Genomic DNA, 24,373 nt, shown 5'->3' on the forward strand with positions numbered 1-24,373 from the left:
CCTCAGCTAGGCTCTTTTAGACACTTGGGTATATGTTATTCAAGCCTGTTAATTTGAGTATATTTATTTTTAGCAAATACTATCTCACTTTCTCCTTGGTTACAGCTGGGAAACTTTCTGTTCCAAGCACATCATATGGATAGATACATCCTCCTGATTTGTTCCAAACTCAGAGCAGAACATTTCTGCCTTTTTTTTTTTTTTTTTTTGCACCAGAATATACAATTTTATCATTTACATATAGAAATGGATCTCTACCAGACTTATTTTTTTTTCCTTCTAATGCTCTAAAATTTCTTATTATCTTTACATATTGGCCTTTGATATTTCCTTTGGCTCTCCTTATCAACCTCCTACACACTTCAGCTCAAATTAACCGCACTTCCTTCTCCTTTACTTGCTAACCTTTCCAGTAAAAAGGGGATGCATGTGTCTGTAAGTAATATTTAACTGCTCCTTCTTATCTCACTGAAGTGGTTGATGTCTTGCCCAGCAGATTTTTTTCCCCTGATTTTTGGACTGCATTTAGCAGTGTGTCCTCAAATAACCCTTAGTTTTTGTTAATTATGTAAAATTTATGTTCCCCAATATCAGAGACTCCTGAGGTTCAGAAAAATGCACTCTCTCCTCCCCAGGAGACGCTCACAGGTTGCTGAGTGCTCTGCACATGAGCACAGAGCACGGCCATCAGACCTGCTGCCACACCTGCACATTTTGATTGGAGCTATCAATTCCTTTTTTTTAATCTGTCAAATGAAATTAATGCAAGATTGCATTACCTCACAGCAACAGTATTGCCCTAGAAGCAGAAGAGACCTTCAGGAGAGGCTCCTGTTGATCCGACCTCTGGCACAGCAGGTTTCCTCCTCACCCGCGAGGAAAGGCGGCTGTGGGGTGTCCTCAGCACCAGCGCCGCCCCGGAGCCTCCTCGCTGCCCTGCGCACCCCACCGTCCCGGCACTCCACTGCTAACTGCAGCTCCTTCTAACAATGCTTTTGTACGACTATAGGATGCAGACCTAAATACAGAAAACATCCTATAGCCATACTTGCATGTAAGGTCCGTAAGTCCCGTGTGCACCTGCGCCCGTGCGCAGCGTACGTGTAAAATGGAGTGCACGCGCACAGGCTGCTGCCTCTCACCACTTACAGGCTCCCCAGGGGAAGAAACCAAGCATCTAAAGCCTGCCAGGCTCAGAGGAAGACACAAGGCTGGACACTACAGCCTGTGTTCCTGAATCCTGGTCAGACAAGGTAGGATTTTCAAAACCCCGTGCCCTGATAGGTCTGATCTCGTGGTAAACTGTGGCACTGCCACAGCCTGGTGCTGTCCCACTGGCTCCAGTGAGCAGGCAAGCACTAACTGTGCAACTGTGCTTTGTTCTGGTGCTGGGCATGGAGAGGCAGCTGCCTGGGCTCCCTCTGCAGCAGCTACCAGGTTCAAACTGCACTTTGTTCAAAGGTGCCTCAATAATGCCCACTGCTGGGCTCCGCATGACCACCTACAGCCCTGCGGTGTGAAACCTTCCCTCAAGAAACGCCACATTTCGTGCTGCTGCCTTTCACCCGGCTACATGACACTGGAACAGTCACATCCTCTTCCCCTGCCCCTTACCTACCAGTAAGTAGAGCACCTTTAAGACGCACTGCCCAGAAGTGCTTCTGAACTCTGGGGGAGTATGCACCCCAGGACTCGAGCACAGACACTTTTGCCTTAGCAGGGTCTGCAGGACTCGTTGGCCCAGGCTATCTGAATGCAGTATGAAGGTGAAACAAAAAGGGCCCAAACAATGGGCCTCAAACCAAAGTTGACTTCTGAGTGAAGCCCCCGACCAGCAACCAGCGTCTCATCAGCACGAAGCAACCAGCATCTTATCAGCATGAAATGCAACCCTGGGAACAACCCCTGAAAAGTATAAGTACACAACAGGAAGTCACTATAAATCCCAAATGTAAAGAAAAACAGAAACTCCTCAGACATGCCCAGATCCTGGCCAGATCCAGACATGCCTGAGTGAGGCACGTCAATCTACCAGGTATCTCCCCTGCATTTTATTTAGACTTGTTTGTTAAACTGTACAAAAGCCGGGCCCCCTCCCAGCACAGACGCAGACCTCCCCTACGAGCGGACGCCCTGCGTGGGACTTCCCATTTCTGGGACAGGCTCTGCGACCCTTCGCTGGGACGGGGCTCCCCAGCTGGTGCACGGGTCAGGGTGGTGGTAAAGTAGGAGGGCAACTGGTGATGGATCTTTCTGAATCACTATAGCCAGCTTTATGTAGCAATGACTAGGTGCGTTACCTTGCTTATTCTTTCTGCTGCTTATAACTGAAGTAAACTAAGCCTATTTCTTTAGCTTGGTGCCCGTGTCCTTTGTGGTAACCCCGCCAAGTGGCAAAACCGAAGGGGAAAGCCCACCTACTCCTATAGTTCCGCCACACCTTTCAGTTCTGAGTGAAGGAGCCCAGAAGACGTTGCGACTGTGCGCTGGCTGCTCAGTTTCTAGGAACGTCCAGTCCTGAGCAGTCACCTGCCTTTCTCCTTCAATTCACTTACCCACGCGCGCCCTCGCTCAACAGCTCGTGCCACGCAGCCGCACCAAAGCGGAGGGGTGACAACAGCAGAGCAGGTTCCTAGCCGGGGGGTGACAGCACTGCTCCCCCCAACCCCGTGCCTCACCTGAAGGTTGCAGCACTGGTAATGACGTTCAGGGCGGGCGGTACGCACTGCACTCAAGGATGGAGACACTTCCACCAGCACCCTGGAGGACACCTGAGCCCCACCGAACTACGGCTGGAGAGATGCTGGCAGCTCCACCTCCGCTACCCAAGCCTTGCCTTGTGCTGCTCTCCAGTAAGACCGTCCCTGCACTCGGACACTGCCTTCTCAGGCACCTCTGCTGCAGAGAGCGCGAGGCAGGGGTCTTCGGAGCATATTTTGTCAAATGGATAAAGAACAACAAAATGCGTTTAAACTGGAGAGAGAGCTCTGCCTTGGAAAAACAAAACTTAGGAAAGAAAACAGAGAAGATGCAATTCAGAGGCCACCTTGGCTGGAAACCTCCAGTGGTTCTGCTGGGTGACTTTGTGCTGGAAAAGTGTGAGGAACCATACGTAGGGCTTTTCCTCATTACCCTAGCCCGTGTCATTGTCACGGGGAAGGCTGCCACCAGACACGGGACAAAGACACCACGGACCAGCCAGAACTGCTGTCTGCTGCCTGTCCCAGGGCCTGGGTTGGCAGTGTTGTGGAACGATTTTGGGGCTCCTCTGCCCTTCTGATTACTAACCCTTGCTGCTCATCCAGGTGGGTAACAGTGGTACATCCAGGAAAAACCTTGACCAGCTCAAAGGCGACCGCAGGGCTTTGGGGTTAAGGGCAATGGAGACTAGGTGAGAACATGTTCCAGCTATGTTCTTAGCAGAGTCTGTCCCCAGAAACTCTTCTGGCTGAAGAGAAGACCCACTGTGGAGCCCACACCTCTGCCAGTTTGACACCTGCCTGTGCAGCTGATGCCGTCAGCTGCGATTCAGCTTCCTTGATCCTGGTGCCTCAGTGGAGGCTGATGGAAGACTACCAGGAAGAGAAAGAACCTCTGTAACTGCGAGGGAAGGCTGTGAGACCACGCTTGCTGATGAGCAGAGAAGGGTTTTAAACTAGTTCATCAGAGAATGCGGACCTAAGCCCAGAGACAAGAGAGGGTGGTATGGAGGAGGCATGCCAGTCCAGGTCCACAGAGGGACGCTCGTTTTCTTGTTCAGAGGACTGGGCATTCAGCAGCTTTCCTCAGGTTCGCAGAGTGTGGGCAGCAAACACGAAGAACTGCGGGTCCTGCTGCGGTTGCAGGGCTCTGCTGCAGTCGAGACTTGGGGCAGGACGCATCGACTGGGACGTGGCCAGGGCTGCCTACAGCCTGCTGAGGAAGGACAGGCAGGGAAGGGAGATGTCTCCATGTGACGGAGCTCAGAGCTGCAGCGCGGGAGCACAGACGTGCCCTCTGGGAGGCTCCGGAGCTAGGCTAGGAACAGGGGGGCACTGGGTCTGCTACCACTGCCCGAGAGGAGGTGGTGGGTGAGGCTGTCCATAAACAACCAGGGGAAGTCTTGCAAGCCTCAGCCGCTCCAAGATTTTGACTGTCCAGATGTCTGCTGGGAAGGCAATGGATCACAGGCCAGTCAATCCAGGAGGCTCCCAGCCCACCGGTGACAATTTCCTTACACAAACACCGGCTGGTAGAGGGGACCTTCTGCTTGAGTTGCTGCTCACCAACAGGGAAAACCTGGTGGTGAATGCGGTGACAGGGCAGCTCGGGCTGCACCAACTGCAGGATGGCTGCACCCTGCATCTGGAGGAAGGATTGAGAGGTGAGTAGCAGAGCCAGGATGCTGAGGGTCGGGACAGACTTCAGCTTCCTGAGAAGCAGCCCACAGGGAAGGGGATGCTGATTTTCAAAGAAAAACTTTTGAGATCTCAGGAACAACCCACCCACCCTGTCATTTAGGAAGACTGGGTGTTTTTGCAGAAGGCAAAATATAGCAGTATCAAGGCATCAAGCTTCTTAATGAAATAAAATGCAAAGAGCACATACAAGAAGGAGAAACGCTGACAGGCACCAAAACAATAAAAACAATGCTCAAGCACTAGGGACAGTACCTGGGAGGCCAAAGCCCAGCTGGAGCAAAGACTGTCAAAAGACATTAAGCAGAACAAAGACATCTTGCAGTGGTACACTGGCACCAAAAGGAAGTTCAGGGAAAATGCGAGTCTGCTGATGAAGAATCAGCCACGGACAGTACAGACATGACCAAAGTGCTTAACTTTGTTTTATGTCTCAGTGTTCATGGACACAGCATGCTCCCAGACCTCGAAGTGCAGCAGACAGTATGAGACAGGCAGCCAGCAGTGGGGAAGCAACAGGTCAGGGACTTCTTAGAAGAGCTGCTGCATCCAGGTCCACAGGCCTGGTGGGATTCAGCAGAGGGGGCTGAGGGAGCTGCTGAAGCGATTGTGAGGCCGCTGCCTATTCCCTAGGACAAATCATGGTGATTTGGAAGGTCCCTGACAACTGGGCCCATGTGACACCTGCCTTTGAGAAGGGAAGGAGTCGGCTCTTCCTCAGCCTCGTGGAGCACGCCTTCGTCATGCGCAAACATTCGAAGGACAAGAAGGCAAACAGGAACACTCAACACGGAATTCCTGACAGCAAACTGTGCTTGACCAGGATGGCTGTTTTCTGCGACAAAACAACTAGATCTGTGGGCACGGGTGGAGTGGTGGCCGTGACACACCACGACTCCAGCAAGGCTTCTGACACCAACCCCCCCAGCATTGTCATTTGGAAACCGAGGAGCTACGGACCAGATGCCTGGACAGCTGCGTGGGCTGAGAGTGCCTGGACCGCAGCGTGAGAAGGTGGTGACTAATGACTGGGTGGCTGGCAGTGAGCAGAGTGCTCTGGAGGCCAGTCCCGGGGCCCACCTTGTTCATCACCCTCATCCACAACACAGCTGACACAGAGGACACCCTCAGGAAAAGTGCAGATGATATTAAACTAGGAGGAGCATCTGACACGGTGAAATGCAGATCTTCAAACCAGAGGCGCCTTGAGAAACTTGAGGACCAGGCTGGCTAACAGAAACCTCCGGTGTTCATCGAGGGGAAGAAGAGAGGTGTGCATCTGGGGCAGACCAGCCCAACACACTGCTCCAGGCTCAGGAGAGACAGCCTGAGTAGCAGCTGAGCTGAAGAGGCTGAAATGGGATCTGCGATGACTCCCAGCCGAGTATGAGCCCGTAGCACATTCACAGAGAACAGGGCAAGCTGCATACTGGGCTACGTAGCAAGCAGTCTGGCCAGCAGATTGGGGGAAGTTATTGCCCATTTTACTCAGCACTGGTGAGGCTACACCTGGAATACCGTGTTCAGGTTTAGGCCATCAAGTCCAAGAGAGATGGGGAAAAACTGAAGAGGGTCCAGACCCTGATCACACAACATAAAAAAGCAAGCAGCCTACAACTGCTTGTAGGGCACTTACAGAGATGTCTGAGCCAAACTCTTCCTGGAGGTAGCAGTGATGTAACGACCGTGGCCAACAGCCACCAGCTGTGGTGTGGGAGGTTCAGGCTGGACTCAGACTTCAGCAAAGAAACATTTCCCAGGAGGGTGGTGCAGCCCCAGAAAAGACAACCAGAAAGGCTGCAGCACCACCACCCTGCAGAGGGTTTCCTGAAGAAGGTCTCTAAGGCTTGGCTGGACCGAGCCACAGCTGACCTAACACGGAGCTGGATCTCTGAACCCTTCCAACCAGCTCTTCTGTGACTCTACAGAGCACAAGAACATACAGCTGTGTGTTCAAAAGCCGGCTCGGGAGGAAAATCAGCACAAACTTATGGATTCACTGTAAAACAGAGTAATTCATTGATGGAAAAACCCTCAAAGATCCCCAGAGAGCCTGACAAGGAGCGATGGGACAATATTCTCTCCACTTTCCCACTAAAAGATATTCATAAACTGTACTGAGATATATGCTCAGGGAACTATGAGAAATCCCTCTAATTTAGGATGCAAAAAAGACTTATGTGTAACTGGGACACAGCTTTCCCAGATACAAGGAAGAAAATTGTTACGATGGCGGTGGTGAAACACTAGTCCAGGTTGCCCAGGGAGGTGGTAGATGCCCATTACTGCAAACATTGAAGGTCAGGCTGGATGGGGCTCTGAGCAACCTGATCTAGTTGAGGGTGTCCCTGCTCATGGCAGGGGGTCGGACTGGATGACCTCTAAAGGTCCCTTCCAAGCCAAACCATCCTATGATTCTATCTACAATGACTAAGGATTTAACCATATCTCGGGCTGAAAATATGGTCCACCAAGCCATGAAAATGTATCTGCTAATTGTCTTTCTGTTATTACAAGGACTGTTTCTCACAGGAAATGAAGAGTCTTCAGAGCCATCTGACATCCAGGCCACTGAGTGAAGAGCTGTACAGTTTCCAGAGATAGCTAAGAAAAAAATATCTGGGAGACTGGAGATGCTTCAAGTGCACTCAGCAGCCAAAGGTAGTTGCAGTGATAGGGGAAATAAAAAAAATGTGTATTCCTGGCAGAGACTGAACAAGTCCTGCCACCACTGAAGGTATAAGCTGATGAAGGCATCTCTAGCACCGCAGTCATAGAACAGCTTTCAGGACTACACACACAATAAAGTCAGGCCTGCATGTGTAGCACAGGGTTTGGGGTACAGTCTAACACTCTTGCCTACTCCATATGGCTCAACACACCTAGACACGAAGGCCTCCACAGTGATGAACTTGAGGAAAGCCTTAGAGCAGCGATGAGACCTTGTGCTGCTGAAGTTCTTGGTCCCCCATGAACTGGAGATGACTTCTGTGGGAGACGGACTGCAGCGAGAAAGTGAGTGCCCTGGAAATGAGGAGAAGGAACCAGCTCTCTTCTTGAGGCAATGGAAATACCGTGCTCAGAATCACGTCCAAGGACTGGATCTCCAAATGAAAGCATTGTGTCCAGGAAGGGTTTCCTTCTCCTGTGTCTGCCGCCGGAGGACTGAAAACAGAACAAACTCAGCAACCTCAGCATCACTTCTGAGCCTCCAGAGAGGGCAGCACCTCAGAGCATATGGATGCCACAAAATTCTGACTTCATGTTGGAGAGGCATCACTGGTTTGTTGTCAAGGCTTTGCCATCCCTAAACCTGAGAAGTACCGGGGGCAACTGCACGACATCCACAGTGTCGATGGCACTCAGACTCTAGCGGCTCCTGGGAGAAACCCCTGACAGCACAAAGAACAAAACCCAGATGCTCCAAGGAGCTGCTCCATGTTTGGTATTTCTCACTTGCAGTGCTACAGAATAATGTGTCTTTGGCCAAGAGACCACAGTGCTGAGGTTCCCCTGACAGAACACGGTGTCCACAGGATGGGCACCTACCCTGCAAAAAGTTGCCGTGGGATCCCTATCCTGTCAGGGGAGAGCTGCCCACTGGATCCACCCGATTTGTCACGTCCTAAGGCAGATCCCAGGTTAGGTCAGATGAATTTACTACTCCCCGAATTCCACCCCCACATTTATTTGGTCTCCACAGGCAGAACTGGCAGACTAGATGAGGTGGGCAGGGGCAGGCACCCAGGTAACTCAAGGCTGAAGTGAGATGAGATGAATCCCACCACAGATCTCTGCCAAAGGCCGTGTACTGAGACCACCCGTGTCGGTGCTGTTGCAGCAGCCCTGTGGGTTGCAGGACCACAGCGGTGCTCAGGAAGTTACAGTGCCCCATGCACAGCTGGCACCGGGATGTTGAAGTGTCAGCAAGAACACTGACCAGCCGGCACTGGCCAAACCAACCAGAGAAAAGCAGCCACTTGGCTTCATGTTAGAGCTGTCCTCCAGCCATGCTACTTGGAGCACATTTGACAGAGATGCTGAGTAAACACTGAGGTTACTTATCTAGCTATTTCTATACTTAGAAATACTGTGGGGGAGAGCGTGAGGGGTGCTGATCTCAGTGCTGGAAGGTCAAGGGCAGAGCTTGACGCCTCTGATGTGTCTGCCCTAAGCAAGCAGGAGCCCTGGGAATCTTCTGTCCCTCCACACTCCTGGCGCAGCCCATGTCAACCACCACAACAGGCCGGTCTGCTCTGAATCACACTCACACAGATGGGGAAGGTTAGTCACCAGGAAGAAAGGGCAGCCTCCTCACTGGTGAGGAACTGACAATCTTTCTTTAGAAGACCTGATGATACAAAATAACTTCGCTTCATTCACTTATTTGTTTTAGCATAAAACTCTGCAAAACAGGATCCGTTGGTTGCTGGGTCAGCAGATAACAAAGATTCTGAGCAGCTACTGCTGGAGTTTCACCCGGACCAATTTTCTTGAAACCTGGGCAGATGCACGTTTTGGAGGTCTCTGGGCTTCGCTAGGTAAATGACAGGAGCAGTGATCATGACCGTAAGAAAGCACAGCCAGATGCGCAGTTTGAGCCTGACAGAGAGGCCATGGACGTGTCAAAGAGGAACATGGAGAGACAGGGGTTATGAAGTAAACGAAACACTAAGACCAAGAGTGAGCAGCAGCTCATGGGAAAATGCTGAAGGACTGCAAAACAAATGCGAAAGACTTGGCTGGATCCCCTGGCAGACCAGAGGTGCTGTCGACATTCTGCCCACTTTCTGCCTCCAGCCAGCCTGGAGCACAGCAGCTAAGCGGGAAGCCTCTGTCCAGGCTCGTAATGGAGACAGGCACGCAGGGGAACGCGGTGCAGGATGCATCTCTCTGCCCTCCTTGTGTCATACACAAAACTGTCCGTGCATCCTTCCTGTCTCGCAGGCTTTATTCTCCTCGAGGCAGTGCCTGCGAGCATGGCACTCAACGGGTCAGGACAATCAGGTCCAGGCATCTGACAGTTCCCCTACAAGCTTACAATCTAGTTGGTGCGTAAAAACTTAAGGAATAATAAAATTGGGATCAGATTTCCACCCAAAATACATTGCAGCAAGCAGGTGCTGAGTCAACACAAAAAGCAGGAGATTTAACACTTGGCAACCACTCCACAGGGTTCGCCGGGATTAAAAAATGAACCTGTTCAGTCCAATATGAAGAGAAGGCTTAAGTGTCTAGACCTCCTGAGAGAGGAGCTGAAGCACGACAAAGGAGAGCAGAAAAAGCAACAAGCCCAGAAGGTGAGGAAAAAAGAGACAGTATCTCTCTGTGGAAGGGGAACAAGGGCCAGATATTCCAGTCTGATACTTCAGAGCTGCAAAGACTTGGAAGACTGGGGACTGGGCTCGTGTAAGGGCCTCAGCATACGCTGTGAGGGCAAAATTTTAAACACTCTTCTTCTGATGCTTGAATTTCTGTTGATAGGTGGCATTGCAGGATTAAGGTTACGTCTCTCCACGGCTCCAGGCTCCCTCTGCCACCGCTCAGAGCCAGGTGGAGAAGTGCAAGGGAGCTGGGCAGCCTTGCGGCAGGTGCTTCTACTAGAACCGGGATCAGTAGAAGATAAATTCCAGTGGAGAGGGGCAAGCAGGCAGCTCCCATGAATACCTACAGGCTACAGATGGGATGATGGGTTGTTGCTGTCGGATTATGTGATCAAAAGCGAATCCCCACGGTCGTAACGGAACAGAGGAACGAGGACAACTGGAGGAACCCCAACGATCTGATCAGTGCCGTGGAGGGAGCACCCTGGCTGGGCCACCTCCCGGGCCACCGCAGCGGGAGGGCCAGTCCCTGTCTGTGTGCAAGACCCATGGGATGAGTCAATGGGAGAGGATATCTCCAGGTCCTCCTGTGACTGAGGGGAACCACTGCCTGCTCTAGGGCTCTGGGAACCTGCTACTGGAGGGACTAGGCTGACCAGTGGGCTTGAGAGTCAGCTATTGGTAAGGCCCAGCGTGAGGAGCAGCTGCCAGGGAGACCGGTTTGTGTTTGTGTGTGCCTGTGTGTTAGGCAGCCGGGGAGACCCGGGGTCTGCAGACCAGCTGCTGGGTAGACCAAGTCTCTAAGGCCCAGGAATCCAGTGCACATGCGTGTGCACATGCATGTGCACGTGTGTTAAGGGATCCAAGTACCAGCAAGTGCGTCTTAGGGGTTCACACACTCACATGCCAGCAACTGGAGAGGCTGGGGGAGCTAGGGGCCAGCTCCCGGGCCGACTGGAGGTCCAAAGCCAGCTACTGGAGGGATCCTCATTGTATTTACATAAGCAAATATATACGTGTTCTCTTCTGACAGGCTTTCATTCTGATCAGCTGGGCAGGAACAGGGTCAGGCCCTTTCTGCTGTTTGTGCCTGCTCGATGCCATGTGTTTTCTGACCCGCGTGGCAGGCTGTGTGATTAGATCTGTATTGTGCATCTGTGTCCCCATCGGGAACGTGCGCTCAGCCTGGCTACTGACCGAACCGGGGAACGTGGAGCTGCAGCAGCCTTGCACCTCCCGGGCACCTGCACGTAAAGCTCCCGACGGTCACCAGGGAGCTCTCGCTTTCCTTCTTCAAGATTGCCTGCTCCTCCCGGAGTCTGGGGAAACTTTCCACCTTCACAAAATTAGGCCGAGGTTTCCCAGTTAAACATGAGCAGAGACCAGCCTTGCTGAAGAAAGACTGAGGTGAGGACACCAACCCTCATCGAACGAGTATCCTGAGCTCCATACAGCCATCCCACGGACCCCACCGGCAAAGCCACCCCAACCTGCCAGCCAGGCAGACTTCAGCCTGTCGCGTTGGTCCAGGCCAGTCGTGGCCCCGCAGTCGTACAGAAGGTGCTGGTGAGACACGGAAGGCCAAGAAGGCTGGGGAAGCAGTGTGGCACAGCAGGCTTGACCAGAGGGCCAGGGCATTGCAGTTTAGACACGGCACAGGTCAGGTCCTGTACTACAGTTGCAGGTTGCTATTAATCCATGAAAAAGCCTCAGTGCTAAATGTTGAACTTGCCTGAAGCTCTGCTCACGCTGCAGGGGCAGGTGCCCCTCTGCAGGCCTCCTTCTCTGGGTGGTCTTTGCTGCCTCTTTCAAGTCACCATCAGTTGGGCTCCCACACTATAACCTGTGGGGCAGCTCCTCAGGCCACCACCCCACAGAAACACATCCCCTTCCTTCCCCCAAAGCGGGCGGAATCCACCGGACTGCCTCCAGCACCCACGGCCAGCCAGCCCTCTCCCAGCTTCAGAAGCTGACTGAATTGTTGAATTAGCACGAGGAAGACTAGGGCAGGTCAGGGCTTGCTTGGAGCTGTAAGCAGTGTCCCTGCCCCCCGATCCCTGCATGAAAGAGCCATTTTGTGGTACCGGAGGAGCTGTTCCCCATCGCCGGGCAAGGCCAGCTCTCACATGGAGACTGTCACTGCCACCAAACGCTTTTCTGCCTGCAAACTCCTCTCAGGGCTACCCACTTCTTTACTTGTATTTGCTAACTCCAGCGTGAAAGCACCTTACATGTATGGCTGCCCAACACTAATCTCCAATACTATGAAATCTTTAAAGCTAAAAGACTAGAGATTAATTGCAGCAAGAGATGTTCTCAGGCTACAAGTTACAAGGCTAGAAATGAAGTCTCAAACTTAAAATGCCTATGCACCTTCCGTCTAAATTTAACCCCTCTCCAATCCATGCACTTGGACAGGTTGATGAAGATGGGCCCAGAGATCCATATAAAACTTCACAGTGTATCACAACGCCTCCCTTTCTGAATATTGCCCTTGGAATGTGGCTTTACGTTGTGGCAAAGCTGCTGTGCTCATTCTAAACCCACCTCCAGCTTCCCTTCCCAGGGAAACCACACATGCTTATTGCTCCACTTGCCACATATTTAATGATCATGCAGCCACAGGGGAAGTCAGCTCAGCCAGCTGATCCAAAGGAAATGGTAACCCGCTGGGGGCTGCTTACCAGCTAAATACATTTATTCTGCAGCTGAACATCCAAACTGGGAGGGAGGGGAGAGGGACCGCGAGGCTCAGCTGGGACGAGGCTGCTTCACTGCAGCACTAACCTCCTCCTCGCACCCCACACGGCTTTCTACGCATCTGAAATTCTTCCTTGCTTTGTAATGTTTCTAACACTACATATCAGAAAAAGTATCAGCTCTATAACGATTTTGTCAGGTTTATGACAACTGGTACTTCCCTGGCATTCTTCAGAGGCTGCAGAAGACACCCCAACAACGCAGATGACGTTGTTGGCAGCAGGCTATTTGGGTCACGCAGCCTTTGCCAGCCCCCTCCTGCTCGCAGCTTTCGGGGCACTTTCTGGTTGCAAGGACCGTGCCCACGCGCAGAGCTGCTCCCCAGCAGGTCTGGTGCAAGAACAGAGGGCAGCCGTGGGCCCCGCTCACCGCAGAGGGGAGAGCACAGGAGAGGAATGCTCTTCCCGCTGGAAGGAAGGCCAAGCGCTGACCTGCGCCTCTGCCGAGAGGTCCCCAAGCCCGGCTCCCCCCTCCCCCTGCGGTGCACCAGCCGCGGGGTCCCCAGTGCCCCTGGCAGGATGCGGCCCCACGTCCCCCCCCTTGGCTGTCGGTCCTCCCGCCGGCCCTGCAGCAGTGCCAGCGCCTGGGCACGGCACAACCCGCGGGACTCCCCGCCCGGGACGAAGGACACAGCACACCCAGCACCTCGGCAGGGACACGGCCCCGCCGGACCCTGCGCCGGGCACAGGCTTCCCACCAGCTGCGCATTCAACGTCAAGTCCATCGCTGCGTCTGAGGGACTCGCTCCAGAGAAGGGATTGCTAGAAAGGCCCCACAGAGCACTGCTGGGAGCTCCAGGGGCCGTCGGCCGGCTGCGCGGTACGGGGGTGAGGACCACCCGTGGAAAAGAGCATTTTTCAGTGCGAGCTTCAGACTGCAGAGCGAATCGCAGCAGCTGAGCTCAGCAAAGCCCCACCACCCGCCCCCCCAGGCCCAGGCCCGCTTCCACAGCCAGTACAGCTTCACACATCCACCCAGCAGAAGCATGCAGCTCTGCTTGCCTTGCACCACACACAACCGTAACCTACACCACACCACCGCGCCGGACCAAGGCGCATGTCATATGCTGCACGACTGGGTTTAAAGCCTCATGATTTTTGCACGGGAAGATGCAAGAAAGCAAAATCCCATGGGATGCCAGCCCTTCCTCTGGCTGTATGGACTGGGTGCTGCTCAGCACGTGCTGCGAGGAGACTCGCAGTGGAGCCTGACCGCGCCACCCACCTCAGACCTTCACACCAAGTCCCCCTTCCCATCCCATCGAACACACAATCGCCTCGTGGACTCGGTGCCAACTCAGCCTCACGCCACCTCTCCTGCCACCGCTGGTCCCGTGGAAGGGGCAGGATTCTTCTCACATCCCTTCCTGCACCGACAGCACCTACATCTCCGTTTGAAACAAACTCTCTGGGATCCCTTTACAACTGAGACACAGAGAAGGGCATCCTGAATGAGTGACCCACACACAATTTAATAATTTCTCAGCTGCCTTACTGTAACAGCCTTTTCTCTGGCTTTAAGAAATGCAGACTTGGACTGTTCATACCATATCCATTTGGCATGGATTCCGAACATAATTTTCACTTGCAAGTACCACAGTAATGTCTCCTACACTTTCCTCCTATAGCGAGGAAAGTCCCTAAAAACATTAACAAATTAATGTTATCGCTCTCTTTTGAATCACCCCTTAAAACTATCCTCTGCTGCGTTTGCTACGAGATGAAGCAGCCGATATGCCAAGATTGCTCCTCGCAGTGTCATCTCACTGTCCAGAGACGGGGAGCACCAGGACAGGAGCACCCCCGTCACCCGTGTGCTGGGACACGGCCGTCACCACCGGCACTGCGCAGATGCCCCCCTCCATACAGCACCTACCACAATGTTCTCCTGACCCCTCACCGAGGTTCTGTGCGTACACTAATACAAACAGTGACAAAATAATATTGCCAAGCTGCAGAAGCAAGCAAGTGCTTCCCTGCTGAAGACCTGCCAGCAGCTACCCTGGTTTTCTCCAAGTCTCCAGCCCTGGGGAGACTGCACCTCGATTTCACCTCGCTGTGCCTTGCTGCTGAGCCCTCATGCCACTTGCTTAACATGAAGCTGCCCGTGACTCTAATCCTTGATTTCCTATATTTTAAACAGGACCAGGAAAACCCAGCCGGGTCGGCTGTGGCCTCAGAGCAGCACGAAGGCAGTACACAGCCCCCAGCATCGCCTTCTTGAGAAAGGGAAGGGGCTGGGGGGAAATACAAGAGCAGAGTCCTACGTACCCGGCCAGTCTAATTCTTCTCTATAGACCCCAATACTTGTACCACATTGAGCAAAGCTGTAATAAATATCAGTACAAAACAATCCTGACTGGCCTCCAGAGAGGGCATCTAATGAGTCTTCTCTCCAACCTCCATTTTCTCTGTAATTTCAGTTAGCAGAAGGGAACCTGTCAGCTCATCTTCTAGCACAGAGAGCATGTATCTGCTTGAATTATTGTACCTGAAGTACGTTTTTTCATCAAGACATCCAGGCAGCAGGCATTTCTGTAGCAATTACTACCCGGCTCTCAAAACATCTTATAAAGGAAAATAATTTTATGTAAGACACAGGCCCTTGTCTTGCAGAGGAAGATGCTGCTAGCAGCCATCGCTCACTCTCCCCGCCGCATCCGGGCTCACCTCGATCAGAAAGTCTCCCGTGCGAAGCCCGGCTCTCCAAGCAACACCTTCCACATCCACTGATTCCAGGTACTGGAGTGCTGGGAAGGCTGGGGTTGGGGTGAACTCCTCAATTGGGGTTTCAGCTACAAAACACAAAGAGAGAGAGAGATTGAGACAGTGCGGCACAAAGCAAGCAGGAGGTGGACAAGAATGTCCAGGAGCCCAGGAAAATCTCTGTATGTTGCTTCAGAAAGAGCAGGTATGCAAGGCGCAGCCTGACATCAATGCCAGAACCAGAACTAACGCTACGTCTACAGTAGGCATCAGCTTAGACCCTGAGACAGCCCCAGAGCCCCTGGCACAGCTGTGACTCCCGGTCACATACGTTCCCACAAGGTCCCTAAAGCCCCATCCATCTCCCAGTACCACAGATGAAACAAAACCAACATGTATGGACAATGCCAGGAGGGGAAGAACTCGTGCCTGTCTCTACGTCTGAGTTAGCAGCCCCAGGCCTGTTTCACAGTGAGCAGAGAAAAACCCCTGTGCACCATCCGGCGCAGGACACCCGCTTCCAGTGCCCCAGGGCACCGCCGCCCCTCCCAGACTGGTCCCACCGCTGGCTCAGGAGCAGAGGGGCACTTCTTGATGGACACCTACATTAGTCAGACAAACCCCGTTCTTCATCAGTGAGGTCTGAATTACATTCCTGGTTGGAAAACCTGCTCCTGCCCCCAAAAGAAAATCACTTCCAGGGAAGGGACTTTCTCAGAGGGATCCAGGCAGCGCACTTAGATTATCCAGCTCCAGCCCATTTTGCTTCACTACCCATCCAGGATGAAGGAATTTTGCATGGGGGATGCCCAACTCAGCAGAGATGGAATTGTGTGATGAGTGCTACCTTGTGTGATGTGACGAAGGAACAAGATTCCCATGTCTGTTTATCAAGAGGAGACTGTTGCAGATGCTCAGATACACCAGGTCCATTAAAGAAATGACGTGGAAAGGCCACAGCTACTCTTCCCATGCTGGCCAGACTCTGGTCCCCTGAAACTACCAGTGGTACCCAGCTGGGTGGTTGTCCCCAGCACAGAATATAACAACTGTGGCTGTTTCAGGGGCTGGTCATGATTCTCCAAGAAGATTTTAATTTTCCCCTTTGTGTATTGCCAACAGACCTGCTGCCTGTGTTCCTGCTTTCATGCAGTGGGGATTCGTGTCTTGCTACACAAGCCCATAGCACTGGATGAGTGTGGACTTCTTCACCAGGCCTTATATGGCTGGAAACACCTGAAGCGGATCCAGGAGAAGCTCAAGCCCTTTTCTAAAGGCATGCAGTCTCATTACTGGCTTTCACGTGTTACCAGACAGACGGCCGTTCCTAACAGACCCTGCCACAGATAAGGAGGGATGTTACCTTTCCATGAAAACTGCTGCTCCTCAGCATCGTGACACTCGGCCACTTGCCGGCACAGCCTTCCAGGGAGCAGCATCCACAGGGTCATTCCACCCAGCCTCCACTTAGTGGTAGTGCCAGGACTAGGGAGGGCACGGTGCCACCTCCAGTGATCCGTGCTGCACTGGTTTTGGAGCTGCTCTCAGCTGGTAGCAGCCTCAGAGATGAAGCTGAAGATTGAGCTACCAGATACAGGAGCACTCGGCAAGTGAGGGAGAGGGGGGAAAGGTGCAATCCTGAAATCACCCGTGCCAGCTACTCTGTCTTCCCTGCCTGTAGAAACAAGAGACAATATTCCACATCATCTGACTATCATGGACAAAGGAAACTGTTGACATATTAGGAATAAGTAGCTGAAAACCCCGGACACGCTCTGATAGATCTGCACTCTCCTGAAAGTGTAACACACACTGAGGGTCAGCGAGTGGGTTTTATTCCTCCTCCGCCTGGGACAGCCACTCGCTCAAGGCTAGCAGTCAAATAACAGATCGCAGCTGTGTGGCAGAAGTCCTCTCCTGCCACAGCAGTATCGCTGTCTCTCTGCCGAGGAGCACTTGAACACAGGTCGGTCACCAGGAGGAGATGAGGCTAACAAGCCATTGTTTTGCCTCACGATGCAGCGTGTCACGCACCAAACGGTATTGGTGCCTGAAACACCTACATTTTGGCTGGTGACCGGCGGCTGGCCAACAGCACGGCACTGCCGCTCGCGCGGGGTCGGTGCAGAGCGTGGTGCTCAGCTTCTGCTACCAGTGGTGTCGACGCAGATTATCTCAGTCCACTGTTCTACACAAGCAGCAAGTTCAGGTCTAGCGGTCTTGTCTGGGGCGCATACAGACCCCTGGCAGATCACGTACCTGATGTCGCACTGCGTTACTTTGCATTACTTTCTCTGAAGGGTAATTAAGCCAGGAGTGTGAAGAAGGGCTTACAAACCAGCTCCAAGACCAGCACAAGAGATTCTCAGAGCTTGGTCGCAATGGCTTGTACTGTCCTCCCCCCTTAAACAGAGTAATTCTCACATGTGTTGGAGAGAAGCTAAAGCTGGTAGGTAAGAAATGCAACGGCGAGGCCGCAGCTGTGTGGAACAGCTGGCTCAAACATACGCAGAGCCTAGATATTCCAAAGAGACATGTTCCCCAAACCCTGGCCGGGCTGGCAATTCCGGGGCCAGGTGAACTGAAGGCTCTCACTCAGGGCTTTTCAGCGGGCTGATGGAGGTGTCTTCTTCTCACATGAATCTTTAGACTATGCAGGATTCACTGTCTTAGCTTCATTCAGAACAGCCAGTGGTAAAAGGGGACGTTTCGCCAGCGTAGGGACAGTTCTGAGCAGTGTGCACTGAAGGATCCAGGCTAACCTTCTAAGAAATCGAACACCAAATGTCTTCTTTAGTGGCTGATGATGCTTGAACAAACCATTTGCCTGAGAGACACGCAACAAGCAAGTCAGAAAAGCCCCACAATTATCTAGTCTGCTCTCATGCATGACAAGGGCCGGAGCCTTCAGCAACGGTCCCTGTACGTCCACCTCACCTCAGCTGATGCATGCAGAAAGCCTGGTTTGCTTTTGTTTACCATACAGATAATGATGCATTGTATCATCAGGCCCAGACAAGTTATCCATCACCCTATTGTCAAAACAATGTATTTTTTAAGAGCTGTTTCAAAACCCTAATGAAGCAGTAGATTTAATAACGGATCCAGTGGATGATCTTGTGCATACATCTCCTCTGATGTCAGGTGACTCCAGTAAATGTGACCTACATTCTCTTTCATTTGTCTAAAATGTATAGACACTGATTTTCTACAGATAAAAATATTTCCATCATTTACCATACTACTTGTTTATTATTGTATTTAATATTTTTGTGCAGGAGTTTTTTCTGCTAAATCAGATAGATAACCATTGGCTAGCACCAGACCAAGACAAAGTTTGCCTGACAAGATGTTAATATGATGAATGATCTTAGGTGTTTTTTATCAACACCTTTCCATGACTTTGTCCTATGACGGAAGGTACCTTAAGTGGCAAACAGTTGACAAGTCATCCTACCTATTTTTAAAAATGCCAATGTAACATTTGACTTCTCCAAAGCCTTTCCTCAGTGTTAAATTCAACTCTTTGGATCAGTGTTGACCAGCAAGTTCTTTCAATAGCCTGAAGTTCAAAGAACCACAAACACGACCTTGCTGCAGACTGGAGCTGCAAAACTAAGTGCCCATTAATCTACGCTAGACCCAGACCCAGAAGGACACGAGGTTTAAGGTGAGAAAGACCTTGTGTATTGCCTGAACCTCTGAAAATGAGAAAAGGGGAGACTTGGGCTCTCTGAATGTCAAGTAAATTATTTATATCATGATAATGAGACATACGGTGTCTGCAGAATATCAGCGCTGTACTTCACAGAACAGGAGCACCAGTGTGACATACCAGTACTGCCCTCTCATCACACATGCATCATAATTAAGTCATGAAAAGGTTAAGTGGCAGTCCTGATCCCTGGGGAGGACAGAGTTGGACAGATGCCAATTTAATTGGTTTCCTAGCCAGGAGAAGCCTGACGTGAGCAAACCATGTTACCCCAGCGGCTTCAGAGCCACCCGTCCCACCAGGCTGTCCCCTGCTGCCACCCCACACCGGGTTTCCCCACCACCGGGCTGACGACAGCCCATGGGCACTGGCGAAACCCTAAGTTACAGCTCAGAGAAGAGTCATCGGCGGGATAGTTCAAGGATATGTTTTTCATATTGGCAATCAAAGATCTAAACTGATAGGGAATACAGATAGAATTAACCTAGGAAACCCAGCCTTACAGCTGATTTTGTCACCTGCATTATTGATGTGTTACATGAGGACTCCAGGCACACCATTTTCCGTGGGCTGAAAGCCATATATCTACAGTAACTGCATGCCGTGAAAGGTAATTTGTAAAGTGTCACTAGTGCCTTAAAGATTCAGTAAACAAGAAGATGCATCCCGAAGTCAGAACTGTATCCTTATAAAATAAATACTAGAGCATAATTTAATACAGAAGGGGGAAAAATGCAGACAGAGGAAGCAACCAGGTCTCCCTTGATTTTGCCTGGAGTCCCAGTACTCAGTCACAGCGAACGAGAAAGAAGCTCTAGTAATGGACAAGTAAAGATAAAGTGAAGCATGTCCTTTCCACGCAGCGAATGAAATCTGCAGGGTGAGCGGCTCCAGGCATCTCCAAGGGCCCCGTCAGGCACTGGATGGAGGGGCTGGGACCTCCAGGTGCAGGTGCAGTCCAGCACTGGATCTTCCATCTGCCTCCACTAACTCAGACTCAGGCAATGCAGAGGAAACCTGCCATTCACTGGAATCTGCAACTGTGCTGCCTTGTTTCAGAACTTTCCCTTACAGCTGCTCACAGTTATCAGTCAGTCAAATATATCAGTGCTGTGCTTATACCTGGCCACTACCGAGACTGCTCTAGACTCTACTGCAGAGGATTTGCAAAGGGAGAAAATTCTCCTGCAGTACACAGCAATTAACACTTCCTGGGGAAGCGCCAGAAAAGTTGTAAAACCAGCTTCCCACCCGAAAGCCCAGCCCTGCTTTACTTGTCAAGGCGATGGGTACTGGGCACATCATTTTCTCAGAACAGACCAGACCTAAATTAAACGTAGGTTGGCAGCAGCCCTATGGAGCACCTGCAGACCAAGCCACGTGCAGGAGACCTTGGTGGAGGGGAGATCTCCTTCCAAACCACCAGCGTCTGCTGAAGGGCGCAGAAGCACCGTTGGAGAGCAATGCTGTGGCAAGGGCCAAGCGTGAACAGAAGACCCACTGCCATGGGGGGAGCCCCGACTGCCGCTCCTCTGTCCCCACGGCAGTCTGTCCAGCCCGCAAGCCCGATGTGGGAAACCCCGTGCTCCGCTGGGTCACGGGAGACGGAGCCCTGCCCGGGACGTGCCCTGCGCACCCTGCCCGAGCACTGCCTGCAGGCAGCACGCCCTTTAAAACACCCCGCAGTCAGCGCCGGCTCAGAGCAAAGCTCAGGAGCGCTCCCCGCCTGCTCCTCCCCAAGGGTTTGCCATTCGGAGCCGGCGGGCAGATGCCGCCGCGGACGGGACCGGAGCAGGCACCAACCCCGCACCAAGATGCTCGATCCATCCGCAGGGCTGTTCTCACAGCCAGGGAGCAGGTTGGACACACAGGGGATGGTCTGAAGAACAGATTTGGTTTATTGCCCTGATCTGAGCCGTGGCGATCAAGGGAATAGCTGCCCAGCAGAAATCCCTGCCAAACAGCCCAGTCACATCATTCACGTACCTTTGCAACCTTCTTCCTGGCTCCTGATGCTCCTTTTTGCAGGCCCAGTTTCCTCCCAAATGAACAATCTGCCTCTAGATACTTTTTCCCCATTCACCCTGGTTTTGCTATGTCTGTATTTCCAATGCCATTACCTAGGTAATCTTGGCCTTACCTGGTATCACTGAGAGGTTGCCTTCTGGGGACCCCAAAGGTCTCCAGTATTCCCTCCCAGTTATCTGTGAGGTTTGGCCCCTTCTAGCATCACTCCCCCCCACCCCAACACTGACGAAATCCAGCCTTTCCTCCAAAGAGCTGCCTGTGACTTCATCAGCCCCCTCACCGCTGTCATGTCCCACCTCTCGCCTCATGCCCAGTTGTTCTCTGCATCCTGTTCAGTTGAGCTTAATCTCAGCCTCGCCAGCAGCCCAGCCGTTTGCCTACACCCCCAACACCAACAAAACAAGAAGTATTAACCAGAACAACCTGCCATGTTCAGAACTGGTTGTAGCCCCAGTGATGGAGGAGGAGGACACTAATACTCCTTGTGCAAGCTGGGAATCCTGACCTACGCCTCTCACGGAGGCCCGAGCAAAGGTTGAGAGCAGCAGAGCAGTCACCACGAAAACCAGCTTGGGACCAGACCCTCCAAAATACCGTTTCCAGATCAGAGCCTGTGGAAAAGCTTTAGGACAGAAGTATGTAATTCGGTGACAATTCATCTATACGTGCCTACCCAGGAAGGAAATAAAATTTAAGGAGGCTCTCTTATCCAACTGGCAAAGGCAAACTAAATCAAAAGGTTTGGAATTAAATTACAGAAATTCTCACTGGTAATGAGGTAAAATTTCCTAACAATGAGGTCTACTGTTCATTGCAAAAGCTCATGAATTTAAATCTCAGGAAGCATAATTCGTACCTCTCAAGGAGCTATCGCATTAACGCTACAGCTTTGGTTGTGCAATCTGATCACGGCGGCCATTTCCTGGTCTTAAAAATCCACCGGCCGGGCAGTCCCACCGCAGGGACCCCAGCTCCAGCTGAGCCCGGCAGTCGGGAGCAGCCCTGGAAGAGCCAAATCACCGGGAACCCCTGGGGTGGCTTTGACAACCCCCTCAACGTCGCAGGTCTGAGGGCAAAGGGCCTGCGGCACCCCAACCCTGCCCTTTGGCACAGGGGTGCTGACAGCCCCCCAGAAGCCAAGGGGAGGGTCCTGAGAGGGGTCGGCTCTGCCCCCACCACGCCACTGCTGCTGGGAGGACGGCATCGCTGCCGGCACACCGCGCCGTGCCGAAGGGACACCCGTGCCACAAAGCTGGATCAGTGGGACCTGCCACGGCCAGAAGCGTACCCAGACCAGAGAGCGCTCTCTGCCCCTGCCCGTCTGCGCCGTCTCGTCCCCTGGGCTGCCCATCTTCACCAGGAATCGCTGCCCAGGGCCTGGCACGGTAAAACCCCAGCCCTGATTCTGACTGCTGCAGTGTCACAGTGGATCTCACGTCCAGAGGCAGGCTTCCTGGGACCCCTGGCAGCCAAGGGGGCAAACCGCACCCTGGGGTGCATCAGCGCAGCACGGCCACCCGGCCGAGAGAGGGGATCGTCCCGCAGTGGGCAGGGGTGGTGCGGCCTCGCCGGGAGCACCGGGCAGTGCTGCGCCCCACCATCTGAGAAGGGTGTGAAGGTCCTCGAATGCATCCAGAGGAGGGCAACCGAGTGGGGAAGGGCTGGCAGGCGTGTCCTGGGAGGAGCGGCTGAGGGCTCTGGGTTTGTCTAGTCCGGAGAGAAGGAGGCTGAGACAGCGAGCTCCTTGCTGTCTGCAGCTGCCTGAGGAGGGGCCGTGCAGAGGGAGGTGCTGGGCTCTGCTCCCGGGGATCCAGGGCCAGGGTGCCCGGGAACGGTGCCGGGGTGCGTCAGGGGAGGGTCAGACTGGACAGGAGGCAGCATTTCTTTACTGAGAGGGTGGCCAAACCCTGGAAGAGCTCTTCCTGGAGAGGTGGTCCATGCCCCAAGCCCGTCAGTGTTTAAGAGGCGTTTGCACAGTGCCCTTAATAACGTGCTTTAACTTTTGGTCAGCCCTGAAGTGGCCAGGCAGTCGGACTAGGTGATCGTTGTAGGTCCCTTCCAACTGAAAATAACCTAGCCCACCCTATCCCATTCTATTATTTGCAAATACTGCTTTTCTTAGACAAGTTAATTTTATTACTAGCCAAGCTAAGCAGTGAAAAATATTACTAGTTAATTCAAGCAGAGCAAATTGCTAAGATTGGGGTTAAACCACAAGATCCCAGGCACTTCACCAGAAACACATTTACAGATTGAAAAATAAAACAATACTGTAGCTGCCTTGGTGCTTCTCACCTAAAATCCTGAAGGCGTGTCTCAGTTTAAAGGCTCAGGCAGGAAGCTGCACACCCTGTTCTGGCACCCAGAGCACTGGAGCAGCAGGTACCTGCTTGCAGCTGGGTGGTCAAGAGTTAACAAGTACTAATGGCGTACATGTATTCGGGGGCAGGGAGAAAAGGGGTGCTACAGCAGTTATTTAAAATCAATTCCTGAATTTTTAAATTTCTAAGGCTACTATAAAAGGTGTGTCCTAAGTAGCATTTGCAGTATCTAGACTCTACTGGGCCTTGTTTCTAGTCTTCCATTAGATCTCTACAACGAAGACACCACCCACCCTTAACTTGGTGTTTGACCTGCTCTGTCTGAACACCTCCAGTCCCAATTTCTGTCCGTCCTGAGGGTCACAAGGGGTCACAACACTCCTCTGCACAAGAGTCAAGTTCTGAAAACCATCAGTGAGCTCTTCCATCTCCACGGAACTTTATGATACCAGCACTGCAACCCGAATCTTGCTGCAGGGCTTTAGGACAACCCCCCCTCTGCCCCAGACCAACAGTGAGCTTTGACGGTACGTCCCCCACGCTCCCCATCTCATCTCCCCAGGGCTGCTCAGGGCAGGAGCTGCGGCTGGTGGAGACCCCCCCCCAGGTCAGTGGGACCCAGCACCAGGCACCTCACAGCACCCAAACTCAGGCTGCAGAGACTTGTGAGCCCGGGGTCCTCACACCAAGTGCGGGACAGGAACCAAAACTACAACACCCTCAAACGATCCACTGATTGCTACAGATCCAGGCAAGGTCTGCGCTTGGGTGGCTGGTTCACTGAGTTCACCCGGGGTGGTTTGTCTCTGGAACTGCAATAGCAGTCGCTCTGGCTGCTCTTTACGCCAAGAGATGCAAACCCAAACATCTGATGCTGCGCATCAGCCTTTAACCTTCCTGCGGCGAAAACGCGGCAAAAAAGCGACCGGGAGTTTGTGAGATGAGCAGCCGGCATCCACGCTGAGATCCTCCCTAACCCGAGCCCCGAGGTCTCCGCGCCTGCCCCGCAGAGCCCCCGCAGCCTCGATGGTGGGACCGAGTCGCCGGTGAGCCCGCGGGGCCAGGCGCGGGCAACGGGCCGCTGGCGATGGGCACACGGGCTTCCAGGGAAGCTGCGCGGTCC

At 52.7% G+C, this 24,373-nt stretch overlaps 1 protein-coding gene across 1 annotated transcript in view; it reads right to left on the minus strand.

Moving 5' to 3' along the window:
- The window catches only part of SHANK3 (SH3 and multiple ankyrin repeat domains 3), a 392,105-nt gene that overhangs the window by 65,123 nt on the left and 302,609 nt on the right, over nt 1-24,373 (minus strand). The window contains exon 18 of the mRNA XM_042793413.1: nt 15,151-15,275. Coding sequence (XP_042649347.1) covers nt 15,151-15,275 — 125 coding nt within the window. The remainder of the gene's footprint in view (nt 1-15,150; nt 15,276-24,373) is intronic.

The sequence above is a fragment of the Tyto alba genome, unplaced genomic scaffold (genome assembly GCF_018691265.1).
Source record: "Tyto alba isolate M040663 unplaced genomic scaffold, T.alba_DEE_v4.0 Super-Scaffold_2, whole genome shotgun sequence".
Classification (NCBI taxonomy): Eukaryota; Metazoa; Chordata; class Aves; order Strigiformes; family Tytonidae; genus Tyto; species Tyto alba.